Genomic DNA, 21,217 nt, shown 5'->3' with positions numbered 1-21,217 from the left:
GTAAATGTATTACTATACCCCGTAAATGCCTAAATTTATATATATATATATATATATATATATATACTATATCCCGTAAATGTATTACTATACCCCGTAAATGCCTAAATTTATATATATATATATATATATATATATAATATTTCTTGGAATATATATCCCAAATACATTACTATATCCCGTAAATGTATTACTATACCCCGTAAATGCCTAAATTTTTTTTCTTTTAACTGAATACTATAATCCAATTGGAAAACCTAAGCCTTAGAGATGAAATCTTAAAAAAAAATTAACTTGAAAATTATAACCTAATTAGAAAATCTAAACCCTAGGGATAGAGAGTTATAGGTGTACAAAATATTAATGCCCTCTATATAAGGGTTGACCTTAGATTTTGATGAGTCGGGTAAAAAAAACCTTTTATTCATATAAAAATAATAAAATTGATGATATAGAAATAATTTCATTAATAAAACATATAAATTAAATTTATATTTAGGGATTTTAAGATTTAAGGAGATGGAAAAAGAAAAATGTGAATGAGGAAGAAAAAGTCTACTCAACTGCTTTAGGCATATTTTTGTTTTTTATTAGATACTTTTACAAAAATAAATCCATCTTGTTTTAAATTTATGTTTAGATTTTTTTAATTTAATTTTTTTCCGACATTGTTCTGTTGGCATTTACTTGAAAAAATAAAATAAAAAATATTTTAAAAAAAAGTGGATTCTACCTTTTTAATTTAATTTGTATTCAAAGAACACAATTTTTAGCATTTACTTAAAAAAAATATTAAAAAAATACAAAATTAAAAGTGGGCCTCGCTAGAGGTGGGGTCTTATGAAGTAGCCCACTATATGGTCGGATATATATATATATATATATATATATAGACTTTGGCTGCACAACTTTGTTGATGACATGTCCATTTGAATATTTTTTTATTACTTTTTTTTAGCTTGTGGTATGATATTTAGGGTTCTATTTTTAAGGTTCAAAGGTTGAATTATAGTATTAAACATAAAAATTTTCAAATTGAAAAAAAAAAATGATTACGGGATATGCGACATAAGATACTTATATATAGAGAGATGTTACCTTAAGGATTTTACACCGCATACCTCGTGTATACCTAAAAAAATATTTTGATTTGAATACTATAACTTAACCCATAAACCCTAAAGATAAAATCTTATTGACATAACCGGTAGCTTAAAAAAATATTAAAAAATAAAAAATAATAAAAAATTACATTGTCACGGATGACATCCATTGCAACAAGTCCATAATAGATAAATTCTCTCTCTATATATTTAGGATTTTGTTACCCTAAGGGCCTTATGTCGCATACTTCATGCAAACTAAATTTTTTTTTTTGTGCTAATGCTATAACTCAATTTTTGAACCCTAAAAGTAAAATTATATATATATAAACATTGGCCTGCACATTCATTCGGTCTATATTCTTTGGTGACCCTCACAACTCTAAGCGCCCGGGGGTATATCTATAAACACACACACACAAAAAATTATGCTACGAATGAGTCTGTGTGAACAAGTCCACGTTGAACATGAATTTCTTTTTTTTTTGTTTTATTTTTTGTAAGTTTTTAATTATGCTAATAAGATTTTGTCTTTAGGATTTAGAAGTTGAGTTATAATATTAAGCATGCAAAAATTTTCAAATCAAAAGTTTTTTCGAGTGTGTATGGGTATGCGACATAAGGTCCTTAGGATAAAATAAAACCCTAGATATATATTAAAATTAATTGAAAAAAAATATTAGATATAGACGATGTATGATGTGCAGGATATTAAAATTCTATATATATATATATATATATATATATATATGCTAACGTCCAACAGGACCCAACTGGTGTAAAAGAAAGTTATGCGATTAATCGATAAGTAACTCAGTTCAATTAATTTCAAAATTTTTTTATTTTTAATGAAAACATCAGTTATTTCAATTAAATTAAAAGTTAGAATTCGATTAAACCAAATAATTCGAATTCAATTCATGATTTCCAACAATAGATGGATGGAAATGCAAATCGAACAGATGCTTTGTAATTGATGGTTTGATTCAACTGTCCCTCATTAATTGATTGCAGTCAATTGACGATGGAAAAACTAATTTGGTTTATTTATTTATTTATTTATTTTGAAAGGTTCGATTGGTAAAAAAAACAAAGAAAAAGTTCAATTTGTCTGATTTCAATTAAATCGGTCCCGTTATTAACTGATTGTCAGGCCTAGCGTTGACATGGAGTGCTTAGGTGGTAAAGTAACACAACCGCTGCACACTCCCAGGCAAAGACAAATGGAGATAGGGGCACATGGTAGGCTCAAGGACTTAATCAATGCATTTAGGTCGAATCTGTTAATTGGCTCAGGACTTGATTAATGCATTAAAGTCGAATTAGTCAATTCACAATCCAACTTGAGTCAAGTCAACTGACTTATGGTCGAGTCCAACTTAAGTTAATCTGAGTCATGTCCGAATTAAGTCCAAATAGCAAGACCTAGGATTGGGCTCAGATCAAAACGCTCTCAAGGGTGCATGCACCCTTTGATAAAGAGAAAAGAGATGCATTCTTTAAGTACCCTTGGCCTCTCTCCTAAATCTTTTTCAATCTTTTGAGTCATCGTCACCGTCAAAGATTTTCACCACCAGAGTCCTAAAAGGACTATGATGCTAGATGAGCCAATCTGATGCGCATCTATCAACATATTGAGGAGTCCGTCTATCAATCATTTGACCTTGGCAGGATGAATGATGGAGATGATGATGATGATGATGATAAAAAAAAGAAAAAGAAAAAAAATTATATATTCATGTCTGCCATGTACTTGAAAAAGGGCCGTGCGTCTCCTTCCAAAGTGCGTGACCCACCCCAGGTTAAACACATCCAATCGCGCGGAGGAGGACGACTGCTCAGTTTCCAGTACGCACACTGATGAGGTCAAACTGGTGGGGTCGATAATTGTGTTGGAATCCTGGAGTTGCTAATAAAATACGAATACGACAACGTACCTGAAAGGATTGCTTGGATTATATAAAATTCACATGTTTTTAGACTTTAGTGAAACGATCAACTGGTAGAATTGGATTATTAAATTCATACTATTTCTTTCAATCTAAAATTCCACCGTCGTCTGCATCCACTCTAATAATATTTCCCCGTGCAGAGACGTACGTACGTACGTGCTGCACTCTATGTCTTGGCGGTCAAGTTTAAATTTTCCTGTCTCGTTGGCCTTCTATTAAAATAAGATGCTTATCGCTCCTATTTAACTTCTTATTAAATAAAAGTACAAAGAGTACAAAATAGTTACTTTTTTTTTCCCCCTCGGCTATACAAGTAATTTATATTTTGTTAATTATAGTGTTAAATTGGTACATCAAGTGTACTTTCTCGTGCCAAAATAAAGATTAAAAATCAAGCTTCGTACAATGGACATCTTGGATCAAGTGAGGAGCTTTGAATCAAATTTGAAGATGGACTCAAAGATTCTATCAATGTATTATATTGATTGTTGCTCCCGGGTAATGGTATAGCGTTAAGATGTCTTTTTATATTTAAGGATCGAAATTCAACTTTAACGAATTAATGGATAAATTGTTCTTACTAGGCTCGGCGGTTGACTTAAGAATATTAAATTGATTGACGGTTCACTGTGAATGATTTTCAATTTATCTTGGTGGTCGGTGAAAAATTTTCGTGGACCGAGCTGATCACCTCTAAAATTAGTAGGCGTAAGCTTGATAAATGGAAAATGTATTGTATTGATTGCTATATTGTGTAATTTTGGATTTATTATGAGTAGAATTGATTATATTAATAGGATTTAAATTTTAAGTATAATTTATTATTTATGAAGTTTTACCATAGCCTGAGTGTTTAATAGGCCGTTTTGAATTTAGAATGGATTCCTAATGATTGAAGGGTTAGGTTAAATCAACAAGTTCAAAATGAGCTATAAGATAACAGCTCTGGTCAATCAAATAACCTCTTTCGTCGACCAAACAAAGTAAACATATCTGGTCGACTAAAGTAAAGTAGGGAGGCAACTGCATGCTTGCACAGATTGGTGATCTAACTCCTCCCAACAAAACATCACTCCGATCAAGAAGCAAAGCATGATATGATTGTCTATTTTAATACCATCTATTTAGGCTAGAGTAAGTGTGGTTTTACATTTTAACAACCATAGCTATGCAATGCATCCGAACTTCAGGAGATTATAATTTTTAACTTGGGTTTGGGTTGAATTATAAGATGCATAATATATTAAATCTAAGCACATTCAAAGATTTTCAATTGATTAGAGGATGTAACTGATAACAACTCAGTCTTGAACCTAACAAATGTCATTTAAATTTTTTCTAAAACTTCGACTAAGTTAGTATGATGTTATTTTCATCTTTTTTTTAAGACAATTTAAATATTTATTTAGTTGATATTAGAGCATTATTTTTGTTATTTTCATATTATTGCATTGTTAGTGTTTTGAGACGATTTAAATATTTTTTTAGTTGATATTAGGGTATTATTTTGTTTTGGATTAATATTTTCGTAAACCTATTGACGGCTCTCTACGTTTGACAATCTTTTATGGTTTCCTTGAAATTCTCTATTAAAATTAATCAATAGGATAATCGTTCTTCTATCCGGCGTCACATAGCGGGCAGTTAACGTAAAGTAATTTATATTGAGAAGTTGAGATTACATAATCAGCGTACACTAAGCTAAAGATCTGGATATGACATTTAGCTTGATGCCATGCTTGAAATTGAGCACAATGCCGTATTGAAACTCCAAGGGGGATTCCATCAGAGGAGAGTGTCTAAAAACATAATGGCGATAAAGGTGTATGACACTCAATTTGATCTCTTGAAGTGAAAACTTCTGCCCAATGCACGCCCTCGGTCCAATTCCGAACGGAATGTGCGCATATGGATGCCTTCGTCTTTCTTCATCGCCGTCGGGGTCGAATCTCTCCGGCCGAAACAAGTGGGGCTCAGGGAAGCACTTTGGATCATTGGCCAGAACTCCAGGTGCCAACCAAACCCATGCACCCTGTGTTCCCAAAGTCACAAACCCACTCGTTACATTATTATACATACCCCTTTGAAACAACTAATTTGAAATTAAATCGAATGAGCAAATGAACTGATTCATACCTTTGGGAGGAGGTAGCCTCCAATTTCGATATCCTGAGACGTTTCTCTTGCTATAAGTGGTGACACTGTGTAAAATCTCATGGCCTCTTTAATCACCTGTGATCAAAGGATGGAGTTTTGTGAAATCTACTGATCACCAATTAATAACAACATCAGTAATCATATGAAGAACATATATAACATGAAAACCTGATCAAGGTAGGGAAACTTGTGCTGAAGATCATCAGCACTTGGAAGCAGAGTTGGAGGCCCGAATCCATCGATTTCCTGGAGCAGCTTTTGCTCCACTGCCGGATGCTTGGCGACCAGGTAAACGATGGAAGACAAGGTGAAGGAAGTGGTGGCTGAGCCAGCAAGGAGGTGCTCGTACGTGAGAGCACTGATGTAATCAGACGTGAAGAGGCTCCTTGATGCTCCTCCATCTCTATCCCTGGCATTCAATATGGCTGACAAGAAGTCCTTGGAGCCCCTGTCCTTCTCAGAGGCCCGTTTGGACACTATCTCCCCAACTCTCTTGCTCAGCTTCACGTTGGTCTGCTCCATCTTCCGGTCCGCCGTCCCCGGAATCCTCTTCAGGAGTTGCCTCCATGGCTCTTGGAGCACTGGCAAAATGAGTCCGAGGATGATGGAGAAGGAGCCTGAGAGATCCATCTTGAGGGAGGTGGTGGAGTAAATGTGCTCTCTGATGAACTCGGAGACTTGAGCATCTTTGCTGCTCCGGTCAGCCGGCGCTGTGAGGCCAAAGTCGACACCAAAGGCAGCTTCCCCGATCACATCAGTAGCAAGTTTGAGGGACAGACTGGAAAAGTCGACGCCTTGTTGTTCATTTTCATTTTCTGAAGAGAGCCGTTGTGCTGCACAGGCAATGTAAGATTGCATGGTGGGGATCAAGCTGGCTAAGTGACTGGGTTGGTACAGGGAGATTATAGTGTTTCTCATGGCAGACCACCTTGAATCCCTAAATAAATTATGTAGAGTAAAAATCAAAATGCGCCCCATGAATCATCAAAAGGCAAGGCGTCTCTTTACCCACAAAAAAAAATAAAATAAAATAAAATAAAATAAAATAAAAGAGCATTCCATGAAAAATTTTATTACCAGGATACCCCTTATTTTACGATATTATGATAGTTATCAGTAACTGTTACAACATATAAAAATTACTAAACACTTATTATAGTATGTAGAAACTATTGAGTAGCTTAATATTAAATTATTCCTTACTTTCAATGCTATTGTAACAACTAGTCCTAGCTGTTAGGGTGTGTAGAAGTTACTCTATAATTATTATAACGTGTAGAAACTATCAAATAGTTGCTATAATTATTTTAAAATGATTTTAATGAAGTTTAAATAATTTTGATCAAGTTGATTTATATTAGTTAAATCAAAATCTAGATATAATTAAATTTTAAATTCTAAAATCACTTACCGGTGGTTGTTACAACAGCGCTGGATAAGGGATACTCTAAGAATAAAATTTCTCATGGAACACCTTTTCATTTGCATAATTTGAAACGCGCTTTTAGTTTTTGACCAATAATTTTCTTAGAAGCTAAGCATTGCGTTTTGTGAGAATTTCTTTGATAGGTTTGCGAATAGGGTTTTACTTGGTAAAAAATAGACCCTTTTGGTGTAGAGGTGATCCTGAGATTGGAGAGGGCAAGCTTCTGTTGGAGATGCTTTTGAACTTTTTAATTCCAACCTCTTTGCAAAGTTCTGGATCAGCAACGACTATTATAGGTTGTCTCCCCATATGAAACCTGAGACCAATTGAACTTGCTTGTTCATTGTACGTAAACTCATGGAAGAAGAACAATCCACAAACCTGAAGATTGGGCCATAAGTCTTGGCGAGAACACCAAACACATCTGGTCCGTGCTTTGCAAGCAAGGGGAGGTGGCCGACGAGCGGGATCACCGGCGGCCCCGGCACTTTCCTCACTCCCCAATACGGTGCGTAGAGGTACACGAAGAAGCCGATCAGTAAGGCCACCACAATGAAGAGGGAACCTTTTCCGGACTCCGGCCATCCAAGTCCGAGGCTCATGTCCATGTCCTCTCTACTCTTATTGTGGACAAATCAAGAACTTGACGATGGATGATTATATACTGCACACTCTTCTTGTTAGCGGAGCAATCCTCAACATGCAATTTCCAAACATCGATGATGGTGTTTGATGAATTAGTTGAAAGGTCTTCTAACTAATGGCACGATTGGAGATAGCAGACAAGGACGAGATGTGCAGCATGACTTGACTGGGGATGGAATTTCCACCCACTTGCCTTTCCTCCAAAGATCCTTTCAGGACCGTTCTTTGTGAAGTGGGTTATGCTCTGTGTCGCCTAGTGGAAGGAATAGCAGCAGCCTGAGATAACCATCAAATCTTTTCTTTCAATTCATTTTGATCATCCACAATGCCTAAGCAACAGTTTGTTGATCTATTATGCAATTGAAAACAAGTAGATTGATAGTGATCTCCTCATATATCACAAATATATACACCCACATACAATAGCAAGAACCACACCCCTTTCCCTGGCTTCCACATAAAGCTAGGCTTTTTTTGCAAGTCCCTGGATCCTTTAATTGAATAAGAAACAGGGAGTTTCTCTGAATCCATAGCAATGCATTGCTTAGAATTATGGTAGTTTAGGGTTTCTATTTACAATGGATGAGGAGGTGAATATCAACTCCAAGGAGAATGCTAATACGCGGGCCTTCCATCATTGTCAAGGTTAAGGCCGTGAAGGTCTCTGAGTGTAGATTCGTAGTCCATAGCTCGATGCCTGCCGGCTGATGAATATTTGGGGTCTGTCAATATAGCTTGGGAACCTCGCTGTGCTGAAACTTTAGTAAAGACTGCAGGGCTTGCTTCTTTTGTGCGGGTATGTGATATATTTGAGTCGCTGCTCGGCATTACATCACGGTTGCTAGAAGCCAAGGCTCGGCTTGAAGACCCACCTGACCGCCTCACAAATGCTGAGCTCGATGGCTGCAAATGTTGAGAAATTTCACCGTGAGGGATAGATGAAAATTAAATTGTGCTTTATTTCTGTTTTTTTTTTCTGGTCATAAATACTGACAGAATCGCAGCAACTAATTCTAAATCATGAACCTCTCTAAGAGAATATGCAATTAAATTCATCATCATGAAATCATTAAGATGCAATACATAATAACATAGATCATCATGATTGAGATGGCAATGTTATGATAAAAATTTAACAAGGATTACTCTATAAAAGACCACGGCAATTTCCAAAGGGCACACTTCAAGTTTGGTTTTGCCCAAAAGGGGCATCCAAGTTTCATTCTTCTCAAAAGGCACTCTTAATTTCAATTGTACCCCTATGACAATTAATGACTTTTCCTCTACACTTTCCACTCTCATTTGCCTACAACATTTAATCTCTTATCTTTCCTCTCTCCTAATTTCCCTCTAAAATTAATTTAAACTTTCATCGACATTCTAAATTTATTTTTTAATTTAATTTTAAAACTTTAAAAAATTAAAAAAATATATAAAAAAAATGATAAAACATCAAAAATATTTTTCTATCTTCTATTTTTAATATCTAATTATTAAAAATAATAAAATAAAATTAATAAAGCTAATTTTATTAATAAAAATAATAAATAAAAAAAATAAAAATTACTTTGGTGACAGTTGTGGTGCTGGTTTTCGAAGATCAGCACCACAATGTCATGAAAGTTCAAATCATTTTAAGAACTATTGGGAGAGCCTTAAAACAATAAATAATGGTTTATTTGGCCTTAAGTTCACCTAATAAACACATCGGAGTTCGAAGGAGTCCAATCAGAACTTTGTAGTTACATCAATGGATTTTTTTATAAAAACTTGAAATGAGATGAAAGAGTGTAAAAGGGAGATGTGGTGAGAAATCCTGGTCCTGAGTCTCCTACACGAAGTTATAGACCTGTGTCAATTGGCACAAATTCTGAAACTTTCTAAACCTTCTAAGTAATGATGGGACTCTTTTACGATGATAAAGGAGGGCACCCTTCGACTCTAGAGAATGACAGAAACTTACTGGAGTTGGAATGAGTCCGATCAGAGCTCTCTAAGTGCATGAATGAGTTTTAACCAAAACTCATTGATAGACCTAGATGATTTGGATTTATGAATTTTTGTAATGAGATGGAAGTCTAGTGTGTAGAAGGTAGATATGATGAGAAATCTTGGTTCTAAATATCCTACATGAAGTTATAGGTCTGTGTCGACACAAAGTCTGAAACTTTCTAAACCTTCTGAGCAATGCTGAAAATATTTTACGATGACAACGGAGGACCTTGGACTCTAGGGGGTTGTAGAAACCTAAAGGAGTTGGAATGAGTCCGATCAGAGTTCTCTAAGTCCATCAATAGGTTTTTACCAAATCTCATTAATGGACATTTAGGAAGACTTAGATTTCTAAAATTTTACAATGAGATGGAAATACATATATGTTGTCTAATCCTAATTTTAATACATGTAGGTGAAGTTATGATCACGTGCCAACTAGTGCTGGTTTTTGAAAAACGGCACAACTAGATCTTCAGAAACCAACACCACAGTGTTGGTCAGAACCAACATCATCACAATATTTTGACAAAATAGCATCATCTTAGTTGCTAGTTTAGTATAATAATTTTCTTTTCATTATTATTCTGATTTTCAATGTGAAAAGATTAAGTGGTAATGACATAAATCCATGGGGACACTGTAGATGAGTGTCGGTTATAAGTAGTATTCCTTTTTTCTGTTTGCTTTTTTTAGAAACAGATATACCTCTCATATTTTTTAACTAGAGAAATTGACTGCATTTCTCCGTTTCTTGCCTGATTTAATGCAAAGATTTTCCATTTTTAATGTTTTTATTTGGTGCTTTAACCTGGAAAAGACTTCTCCAAACCTCTAAGTTTCACATAAACACTTAAAAAATTTAACAGAATATATTGTCAATACCAATAGTTGTTGTGGTCAAATTTAGAAAGAAATGAGTGTCTAATACTTATATCAATGTAATACTTGACATACGTTATAATATAGTTTCTTGTAATAGAACTATTCAATTGTTAAACCAATGGACTTTCTGCATCAATTGTTATCTCTAAGTCCATACATTTTTATATTGATACTAGATTAACTTGTCATATTCAAATAAAACTCCACATTATATGCTACTTCTTATTCATATTATGCTAGTCAATTGATTAACTCTATTATGTTAATTAATGAGAGTTTAGTGAAGATAAATAAAACTTTGAATTATGAGCTGAAAGTTTCAGAAACTAAGATATTGAGTCGAACTAAAATTGAATTATGGTGTTGGTCGATAGTGTTGGTTCTGACCAACACTATGGTGTTGGTTTCTGAAGACCAGCAGAAACCAGCACCACAAGCTAGTTGGCACACGATCACAACTCAGTAGGAATCCTCTAGTCCGTAAATTGTGGACTAGAGGATGGTCCATTGTATGAGGACCCTTGATTTGGATACACTCCACCTTTAAATAGGTGGGGTCCATCCAAATCAAGGGTCTAAAAAAGTGGATCATCCTTTGGTCCGCAATCCGTCCTCATCATAACTATGCCTACATGCATTAGAGCCAGGATTGGACAGTATATATATCTTCCACACACTCAACAATTCCATCTCTTTGTAAAATTTCAAAAATTCAAGGGGGGTGTATTGTTAGACTTTTAATTATTTTGAATGTTTTTTATGAATTTTAAAAATCTAGGTGTATTCAATCTAGACTTTTATAAACTTTATAGAAATCTAGTGGTATTCAAATTAGATTTTTATAGAGTTTTAAAAAATCATATGGTATTAAAACTTGACTTTTTAAAACTCTATGAAAATCTTTTGGTATCCAAAGTTTCAAAAGATTTTCATGGATTCTTTTAGAATTCCTTGGATATAAATTTTATCCAATAAGAGCTCTCCAAAACACTTGGTACAACTTTAAAAATAAAATAAAAAGTCTTCTCCTCACCGATAGAAATTCAAATCACCTTAATTTTTTTATGAATAAGTCCTTTCTCTTCCCACTCCTCAATTTTGATTATTTCGTGATCTAAAAGGCATTGTCCTTGTTCAACCTATCGGCGGCCTGCATCAACCTCTCAACATGCATTTCATGCGAAGTTGAGAGTCCTCTGAAACACCTTTTTCCGACGTTATAACGACAAAATAATGGATCAAAACGGCCGGAACGGAACGACAACCGCTTGCAGCCTTTTCTTCGGCGGCGGCTCACGACGGCAGGCTACAGGCGGAGAATTTTCTCCGGTTGATTGTGATGGGAAACAATGAGTGTCATTAGGTGAAGTTTGCGGTGCGTCGGAAAGGAGAAAAATAAACAGAAAAATTGTTTGAGGCGGTCGGTAATGCTTCCGTCGGCTACTTGCTAGCGGGTCAAAATCGAAGTCGATTTGGACGGTGGCGTTGTGCGTACAGGGAAGAGAAACTGGATACATTAGGTTTTAATATAAAATATATATTACTAAATCAAATTAATTCTCAACTTAATTAATAGATAATTTAATAAAATCTAATGAAATGAGACCCTAAAAACATTCTATAAAATTTATTTAAATCTTAAAAATTCCTAAATAAATTTTATATATTTATATTTATTTATTTTAATAATATTATTACTAATCAAAATAGTAATATTATTATGAATTTTATTACTAATCAAATTTATTAATTCAACACTTTATTAAAAATTTGACCAAATTAAAGGGTTGCCAACATTTCATAATAATTTGGATTAAATTTGTAAATAAAAACATTTAAAATTATTATAATATTGTTGGATTTAAAATTATATTATTGAAGTTTTTTTTTAAATTACAAATTGAGACGTTCTTTGTTTTTAGCCAAAACAAGATAAAAGTATAAAAAAATTTTAAAAAAAATATGGATAAATATACTATTTATTATTTTATTAAAAAAATAAATTTAATTAGGTATTTTAGGTTTTATTCGAAAATAAATATCGTGCGAGACCATGACCACCTACGCTTTTCCAAGATTGAATACACCCCCTTAAATCTACAAGTTTCATAAAATTTATAAATGTATGTAAAAATCTTGGAAAAAAGTCTATAGAACTCCATGGAATTCTTTTCACAACTATATGAGATTCTAGAAAAGTCAATAGAAATCTATCAACTCCATAAAAATCTATCATTAAAAAAAAAGTCAATGAAAGTCATTCAATCTCTTGATTGAATGCACCCCTCCAAGTCATCTAGGTTCATCAACGGATTTCGGTCAAAACTCATTGATGGACTTAGAGAATTCTGATCGGAATCCTTTATTATCATAAAAGATTCTCAATATTGATCAAGAAGTTTAGAAAGTTCCAGACTTTGTGCTAACTGACACGAGCCTATAACTTCACGTAAGAGACTCAGAACTAAGATTTCTCACCATATCTACCTTCTATACACTCCACATTTCTCTTTACAAAAATTTAGAAATTCAAGTCATCTTCCAACTCCTGTAGATTTCTACAATGCTGTAGAGTCGAAAGGTGTCCTCCGTTATAATCATAAAAGATTCCCAACATTGTTCAGAAAGTTTAAAAAGTTTCAGACTGTGTTAATTGGCACGGGTCTATAACTTCATATAAGAGACTCAGGACCTACACACTCACCTCTTCCATCTTATTTCAAATTTTTAAAAATCCGTCCACTAGGTCTATCAATCAGTTTTGGTCAAAACTCATGGATTTAGAGAGCTCTGATCAGACTCATTTCAACTTCTATGTGTTTGTTAGGTGAGCTTGAGTCCAAATAAATCCTTAAAGGTTCTCCCAGTGCTCAAAACGATTTGAAACTTTCACGACACTATGGTGTTGGTCTTCGAAAACCAACATCGCAACGATGTTGGTATTTAAGCTGTGGTGCTGGTTTACAAAGGGCAGCACCAAAGTAATTTTTATTTTATTTATTATTTTTATTAATAAAATCATCTTTAGTAATTTTATTTTATTATTCTTTTATAATTAGATATTAAAAATAGAATATATTTTAAAATATAAAAAATATTTTTGATGTTTTATTAATTTTTTTATTAAAGTTTTAAAAATAAAAATAAACAAATTTAGAGTGTTGATCAAAGTTTAAATTAATTTTAAAGGAAAGATAAGAGAGGAAAATTAGGAGATAGGAAAGACAAGAAATTAAATGTTGCATGTAAGTGAGAGAGGTAAAAAGAAGATATGAAAAGTCATTAATTGTGGGTAAAATTGAAATTAAGTGAGCCTTTGGAGAAGAATGAAACTTTGGTGTGCCTTTTAGGCAAAACCAAACTTAAAGTACGCCCTTTGGGAATTTGCTGAAAAGATGACCATCTTATTTACTCTAGCACATTTTCTTCGAATACCAAAAGAATTGGTCATGATGCCTGATAAAAGTCATATCCAGAGCTTGAAGGCGTCTCCACAACCCCTAAACCCGTCACCAATACCTGGATAGGTGAGGACCAAGGAAATCATCCTTGGCTTTGAGTGAGAGGCTCACTCAGCTGAACACCAATCACACTTAAGTTGTGACAGGTTTCAAATCAGTCAAAATGACATCAGTTTTATTAAAGGAATGCCAAGGCCTTAACCTCAGACTGTCAACTAAATTTATAATTACTCACAGAAATGTTAGAAATATTTCCAACCTTAGTTTGCTCCTTGAAGTAAAAAATTATAACTTCAAATTATCCTTATAGTTTTTTTGGCGTGAAATCTCCTTGAGCATAGATACAATGATCTAACTGAAGTTTAACATATATCTAAAATTGGTCTAAAAGATGATATATCAGCTCTACATCACAGTAGGTATGCACAATGAATGTTTTTAAATCAACAAATGGTATTTGTTACCTTAAGTTCACACAATATGCTGGGCAATCCCAGTGGATTAGTACTACTACACCATAAAGAAAATATAGTCTAGTAGAAAATAAATCGTACTCAAGAACGGCAAAAAAGCACAATTTTGAGCAATATAAGAACATCTCACAGTAGTTTCTCTTGGGACAGCTGGATCATTTATTGCTGGACTCTTCTCATTGTATATGTTACCAGCATTTGCAATTGGTGCAGAGAATTGCAAACGCGACTGATCCCCTGCCCAACCATTTGTTCTTGCTCCTTCAACACCTGCAATGCAATTATAGTTGCATAAAGAACTATATTGTCTCAGAAAACAAAAATAAGAAAATTGGTTAAAGCTAGAGAAAAATGTTTTTACATGCTAAAAAAAGACAAACATTTTACAAAAAACTAGGAGACACATCAGGCTAGAAATCCCACAAATATTGAATGGAGGTGTAACGTCCCTAAAATAAATAAAAAAAAAATCCACGTAAACCACATGCATGAAGAATTTAAATGTACTAAAATAATTTCTATAAATGATTTAAATAAACATTTATTTAATGGCTCGAAAATATGTTTATTTAAGTATGAAATTTTCTAAAAATTTATAGGTTTGCTTATTTTATTTTAAGAACTGATTTTCAATAAATTAAGCAACTTCTTGTAGAGTAGTCAAATAATTTTGAAAACTTTAATATTATTAACTTTTTTGCAAGTTGTATATGACTTTAGTTGGGCCTAATTAGCTAAAGTTTAGTAGACTTAATTAACCCTAAGTTTAAATACCCAAAACCCTGGTCTCCTTGGGTATTATTTTCGAAAAACTCACAATCAAACCTAGGGGCTGTAGCCATGGAAAATAGCAGCAAATAACAGTGAGAAAAATGTGATTTTCAGAGGAAAAGTGAAGCTAAGTCATCCTCCAATCGTGCACTCCGACTCCTCTCGCCGGTATTCGAAATTTGAGCATTTTAAATGCAAAGGCATGATTTTTTAATCCTTTCTTTTGCACCATTCAATCCATATTATGTATGTTTTATGTAATTATGCATGCAAAATGATTATGTTAAAGTTTTATAAGCATTCAATGTATTTTTACAAAGTTTTGATGTTTTTATCAAAGTTTGAGATTTGTTGCGGATTACTAGGGACAAGGGCTGTCATTAAGGAGTAAGGAGATGATGTCTAGTGGTCCTAGAAGTGTTTCATGTATGCTGGAGGAGTCTGGATTTATAGGGAAGTGGCCAAACCCATGGCTAGGGTTTTTGAGCCATGAGGTCGCAAGTTAAGGGGAGAAAGGGGAGGGGCCGTGCATGGCTAGGTGCAGCGGTAATTGTGAGTCATGTCAGGGTCCAGAGGAGTCCTAGGAGAGGTCCTAACTGGTCTGGAGTCGAGGGAACCATGGAGGGCTTGGATATGGGCTTGTTCTCCACCTAGGAACGATTTGAAGGAAAAAGGACTAGGACTATGCATGGGTTGTGTGGAGGCTGGTTGCTGGTTTGTCGTGGTCTAGGAGGATCCAAGGATGATTGTAAGGGTCTAGTCGAGTCGTGGTTCGAGTTGGGAAGCAAGTTTTTAAGGTTTGAGTTGAAGTTTATGGTAAAAAGTCGAAAGGGTAAAGTTTAGGAGTTTATGGGTATGATAAAGGGTAAAATGGGATAGTTATGTTTGAGGGGAAAAAAATAGAAGTCCTAGCAGTGTCCTGAGTAACCATAATAAATGCTTGAACAAGTATATGAAAAGTTTTATAAGTTTCTAGACTTTATGTTAAATGTATGAAATTTTCGGATGCATGCTTATTGTATGAAAATGAGAAAAAGATCATTTATTTTTAAAAGAAAAAGAAAGGAAAAATGTTTTTGAGGAATGTGATTTGACTGTGACAGAGGATGTGTGAGAAATCCGTCGAAAACGTAAGCGGTGAACTTACAAATGATTGATGGGAATGCCGCGAGGGAAAAGACCCCAGAGGGAGTCCGTTTATAAGCAAAAGGCCCCAAAACCAAACATCGGATTTTCATATTTAGGCCAAAGAGATGTGATAAAGAAGTGGCCGCAGAAATCCGTCGTCTGATACCATGATTTTTTTTTATAGATTGATCAATCGAACAGAGGATAAAGGAGTCACTTTCAATGAACAAATTTCACCTAAAATGTTTATGATTAATGATGAGGAAAAAATTATATGATGCCTAAAGTATTTTAAAGATTTATGTAAATGTAAATGCAAATGATTGTAAAGTTAAATGTATTTTTCTTAAAAGTATTTTTAAATGCTTATATTTATGTATTAGTTATCATGGTTTGAATGTGTTGATTCATTAGACTCACTAAGTTTGAATGGTTGTAGGCGAGGATGAGATTTAGGCAGGAAGCTCTGACTCTTGATTGGACTAAGTTGGGCAGTACACTCCCAAAGATCTTGTATTTCCGCATAAAACTATGAATTATGATTTTATAAGAGGTTTCATGAGAGAATTAAATATTTTTAAGTTAAATGTTGGATTTTCATTTACCGGTTGGTTTTAAATAATTTTGGATAATATGGGTTAGATTGATGTTGGATGGTAAATTCAGATTTTTATTGCCGTTGAGATTTATTTTTAAAATGATAGTCAATTCTCTCTCTCTCTCTCTCTATATATATATATATATATATATATAATCCTGTCTGAAATTTATGAAGAATGCTAGCTGGGGATGTGACTCCTCGGTTGACCGTGCGAAGACTCCGTTTCAATCTACAACACAAGAAACGTCAGTGCCGGGCCAGAGAAGAGATCCCGATATTAACCCTCCGACGCTCAAGTCAATCATCGGAACAATAGAAAAAAGGCAGAGCAATCTAGCAGCAATGAGAGGACAAGCACAAATAACAGATATCATATACCTCCGCCGATGTATGCCCCCCTTTATATAGTGCTACAGTAGGCGATGTGCACGCTCCTCAAGGCGCGGGCATGTTTTCTCAACCGTCTTATGAAAAGATATGTCAGAAAAGTGTCTTTGATACCATACCTTAACAGAGCATACAAATCCTTGACATGATAGTAGAAGCTTCCGTCGTACGATTTGCATGTCGTGTTGTCAACATTACCTCCTAGAGGGATATTACGAGTTATGGGAGGAGTCCCACTATTTTGGCGAAGCAAGATAATCACTAGACGGAGACTCCCCGCCCGGTCAATCCCAGCAGCCGCTCTCCTCCATAGTACCTTGGTTCAATAGGCTGTCTTGCCCGATCAGCTGAGCAATCTACTTGGATGAGCTTCCTAGCCTATTAGACCCTTCAAGCCCGATCGACAGTTGAAGTCAACCTCCGCTCAGCCTACTTTTGGTGAGCCCATTAGTTCCCTAGCATCAACTTTGACATCCAAGTCGGTTGCTGGTCCCACCTTTAACTTATATACTTGATAGGTATCTTTTACCACCGCATCATAAGCATTTCTCTCAAGTCTAGTCGAAGGAGGCTTACAATTGACTGGACCAAGAGTGTCCCCAGCGACCTTCATGGTTGATCGGATATTCTAGGCTTTATAGCCGCCGCTCGACTACCATTTGCTGTCATGGGTTTAGAGTCGCCGCTCAGCTATCATGGGTGTTAACAATGTCTCTGCTCGACCGCTTCTCAATCAGGGATCTTTGCCTGTCGGGATGCTTGGCGCTAATACTTAACAATTTTTCCACTTCTAGTCGCTTCCTTGGACAAGTCCTTTTATTGGTTGTTGACATTATCCTCATTTATGGAAGACTGTGTATATTTCTGGTCATTATTACCGAGCATGCCGCCCATGTCTTTTAATTAAATCTCATTAATGCACCCCTATTGTCAGGCGTCACGTGTCCCACTTTTCTACCGTCGCACGCTTGATGTGACAGGAGAATATCCGAGGTTGATGTGACAGGTGTTGTTTCGAATTCAACGGCCAGATCTTGGCTCCGTTTTCTGTAATCCTAAATCGGACGGCTCAAAGCGAACGTCCGCAGAATTTATAAGCCCTTACTCGTCGTCGTCTTCCTACTTCCCTGAGTTTTCTTCTTGCTCGTGTAGATGCAGTCTTCTTTGATAAAATGTTGTCCTCTATTAAGCACCGAAAGGAGCATTATTTTTTTGTTCGTTTTCCCGCTCAGCCCAACTTTCCAACTGGCTAGCAGATGGAAGTGATGACGGCTCCATCACTTGGAAGATATCGAGATCGATCGGACTACTTTCAAGCAGCCTCCAGTCTAACTGGCCTGCAGTACCACATACACTGGTTACTATTAGAGAGTATCTTATATGTGTTCAGATTGAGCCCAATTCGAACGTGATTGCCTCTCACCCTAGGTATGCTCTTTCTTCTCCCCATCATTGAATCTAATTGATTTCTCCTAATTTCTTACAACTCAAATCATATTAAGGGCACGACGAGCAGCAAAAGTAGGTTCGCCGACAGGGAAATTAACGCCCAAGGCGTTGCCGAGCTAGAAAGTCATGGCTTACTGCCAGTTGACCAATCGGACGAACCGACCGACGAAGCAAGAAGAAGCCACACAGCGGCCAACGAGGCAGGAGGAAGCCACATGACGGCTAGCGATGCTGCGACGGCCACAGCCGAACTCCATCCTGAGTGACCATCAATGGCGCCAATTGTGGTGCCCTCGAAGTCAGCCACCTCGAGTGAGCCATTGATTCAACAACGCAAGAGGCACCGAGGGAAAGCCTCGTCCCGTTCGGCTACCTCTGCACTACAAACCTCCACTTCCACTACCTCACGTCCGCCTTCCAAGTGGGGCGAGACTCCATCTCTTGCCTTTCCCGAGCGAAAGGTGGTCGTTGTTACCACTCCCCTTTCATCCGACCGGACACCCTCGCTCTCCGAGCTGCCACCAGGGACCATATGCGCACTGCCCGTCGCGTTCATTCCACCTCGATCGTCTTTGTCAGCAGCCCAGGTGTCCACTATCCGCTCTTCCCCTATGCCCAGGTCCACAAGATAAGCCCCCTCCGAGCCATCAGGTCCGAGTGGCCGGAGACACATAACGGTCATCATTCACCTACCAACGGACGAGTGGTGACATTCGGACGACGCTGAGTCGCGCTCCCCCGAACACCAAATTAAGATTCAAGGGCTGTTGGCTCAAGTTTGGGTTGATGCATAGAGCTGTCATAAGGGTCAACCCGTGGCGGAGCGGGTCAACCCGTCAACTTGGTGAGTTGAGAAATTTCCAATCCAACCAAATCTAAGGTGGGTTGCAGGTTTGACGGGCTAACCCGCGGGCCCATCAATTTTTAAAAAAAAATTAAAAAAATATTTCATTTCTTCAATGTTTTACTTCGAAAAGATTTTATCAATTAAATATATCCATAAATATGTATTTTAAATATAAATTGACATAAACGAGTACTTATGTGGAGGAAAAATACTATTTTTAACTCAAAATTATAACAAAGAAAGATAATAAATTGATATAAAACTTAGCTTACAAGTATTTCTCAACTCGCGGGCCAACCCAAGTCCATCGCGGGCCGACCCGCACGGGTCGCGGGCCTAGGCGGGTCGGCCCGCGATGGGCTTGGATTGATAAAATTCCATCCCGACCCGCTTAAATTGTTTAGCGGGGCAGGTCAACTTGACAGGCCCAATCTAAATTGACGGCTTTACTAATGCACGAGCATATGCGGCGACCATTTCTCCTAGAGAGCTCGCGAACGTATATACTCAGAAGTCCACTGGGTATGTATATTATCGTTATACTTACTTGCGTATTTCCTGACCGACAATCATTAACTTATTTTTATTGCAGTTCTGGGTCGAAAGCCTAACCATGTGCCAGAGGTTGGCCTTCCTGAAACATGAGCTACAGCAGCTGTGCGCTTCGGGCGGACCATTAGAGGCCTCTCGAGCTCATTTTGAGCAGCTGACTATGGAGGTGGCTCAGTTGAAGGCCGACCTGGAAAGGAGCTCTGAGTAGCTAATGGGCTCTGAGCGAGCGCTCAATGCAGAGAGGAGCAAGAATAATGATCAGGCCCTCCAAATTGAGTAGCTCACCAAGCAGGCTAACAACTTTAAATCTAAGATTCAATTCCGCCAACGCCAGAAAACTCCGAGGCATAGAAGACTTAGACATTAAAAACAAAGAGGCTCGAATTTTGACCTAGAATCTCAAGGAGGCGGAGGTCGCTTTGGCAACCGAACGGGAGAGCCGATCTGTAGAGCAAGCGGCTACGAAGCTCTAGCTTGATGCCAAAGATGTCGAACTTGCCTCGCTGAAAGCTGAATTGGAGGCGTCTCAAGAGACCTTCAAAACGTACCAAGAGGAAGAGCCCGGACGACTTAATGTTTTCAAGTGCAACTATCTCCGTTCTGACCCTTTCAATGACAGGCTCATCGATCGGACTTTTCGCCTCTTCAATTGTGGCATTGATGGGATTCTTCAACAGCTGAAGGACGGCGGCTATCTCTCTCCCGTGCTGACCAACAAGATTATAAACAAGGAGAAGCTCATCGAGTCGCTGCCGAACGATATGCTTAACTACCTTGACTAACATTCTTTTTAGTTTTTTAGACTGCCTCTTGTAATTCCCCTGTTAGTTTGTAAAAACTTTTAAGTATCAATGAAAGGGCATTGTTAAATATTCCAAGTGTCCTTCCATGCACCGCCGCTCGGCTCCGTAAGGCTGTCCGACTTTTTACAATCTTATAACGCTTGTGAAAATCTTCCAAGTATGCTCTTCTTAGTGATTTTGTTTAATCACTTCAGCGTAGGTCGAACGACCTGTTTGCCTTCTTAATCGAATATCTTATCCGTCACTCGGCGGTTGAACCAGGGTTTTAATCGCCGCTCAACTTTCCCATAACTTTCTTCTCGAGTTTATAGTCGCCGTAAGACCATTGATTTCGTCGACTCTCAAGTTTATAGTCGCCGCTCGACTTTAGTTAGCGTAGACTCTCGGATTTATAGCCGTCGCTCGGCTATTGATTCGTCGACTCTCGAGTTTATAGTCGCCGCTCGACTTTAGTTGGCGTAGACTCTTAGGTTTATAGCCACCGCTCGATAGTTGATTCATCGACTCTTGGTTTATAGTCCCCGCTTGACTGTTGATTCGTCAATTTTCAGGTTTATAGTTGCCGCTCAACTTTAGTTTGTGTAG

The 21,217-nt window shown here is 36.7% G+C and overlaps 2 protein-coding genes across 4 annotated transcripts in view; both read right to left on the bottom strand.

Annotated features, from left to right (window-relative positions):
• Nucleotides 1-4,699: 4,699 nt before the first annotated feature.
• On the bottom strand, nt 4,700-7,353 carry LOC122056438 (cytochrome P450 711A1-like). Of its 2 annotated transcripts, XM_042618389.1 has the most exons (5): nt 7,020-7,329; nt 6,802-6,954; nt 5,381-6,149; nt 5,192-5,287; nt 4,700-5,087 (listed from the first exon to the last, which is right to left on the bottom strand). In XM_042618389.1, the coding sequence occupies exons 1-5, from the start codon at nt 7,244-7,246 to the stop codon at nt 4,752-4,754; spliced, it is 1,581 nt and encodes a 526-aa protein (XP_042474323.1). In that variant the 5' UTR covers nt 7,247-7,329; the 3' UTR covers nt 4,700-4,751. The 2 variants fall into 2 exon arrangements, with proteins under 2 accessions (XP_042474323.1, XP_042474325.1); XM_042618391.1 differs by lacking the exon at nt 6,802-6,954 and having other exon boundaries at nt 7,020-7,353.
• A 240-nt stretch (nt 7,354-7,593) lies between these two features.
• Nucleotides 7,594-21,217, bottom strand: part of LOC122056439 (casein kinase 1-like protein 1) — a 34,642-nt gene continuing 21,018 nt past the window's right edge. For both annotated transcript variants that reach the window (XM_042618393.1, XM_042618392.1), the window contains exons 14-15: nt 14,225-14,364; nt 7,594-8,186 (exon numbers count right to left, since the gene is read on the bottom strand). In XM_042618393.1, coding sequence (XP_042474327.1) covers nt 7,899-8,186; nt 14,225-14,364 — 428 coding nt within the window. In that variant the 3' untranslated portion in view covers nt 7,594-7,898. The remainder of the gene's footprint in view (nt 8,187-14,224; nt 14,365-21,217) is intronic.

The sequence above is a fragment of the Zingiber officinale genome, chromosome 3B (genome assembly GCF_018446385.1).
Source record: "Zingiber officinale cultivar Zhangliang chromosome 3B, Zo_v1.1, whole genome shotgun sequence".
Taxonomy (NCBI): Eukaryota; Viridiplantae; Streptophyta; class Magnoliopsida; order Zingiberales; family Zingiberaceae; genus Zingiber; species Zingiber officinale.
The sequence above is the reverse complement of the archived record's forward strand: the minus strand, read 5'-3'. Positions and strand labels throughout refer to the sequence as shown.

Coding starts and splice junctions, on each gene's coding strand:
- LOC122056438 (XM_042618389.1), bottom strand. CDS start 7,246: ATGGACATGAGCCTCGGACTTGGATGGCCGGAGTCCGGAAAAGGTTCC. Junction 5,288..5,380: donor AGTTTCCCTACCTTGATCAG/GTTTTCATGTTA, acceptor CTTTGATCACAG/GTGATTAAAGAGGCCATGAG. Junction 5,088..5,191: donor GAGGCTACCTCCTCCCAAAG/GTATGAATCAGT, acceptor TTGGGAACACAG/GGTGCATGGGTTTGGTTGGC.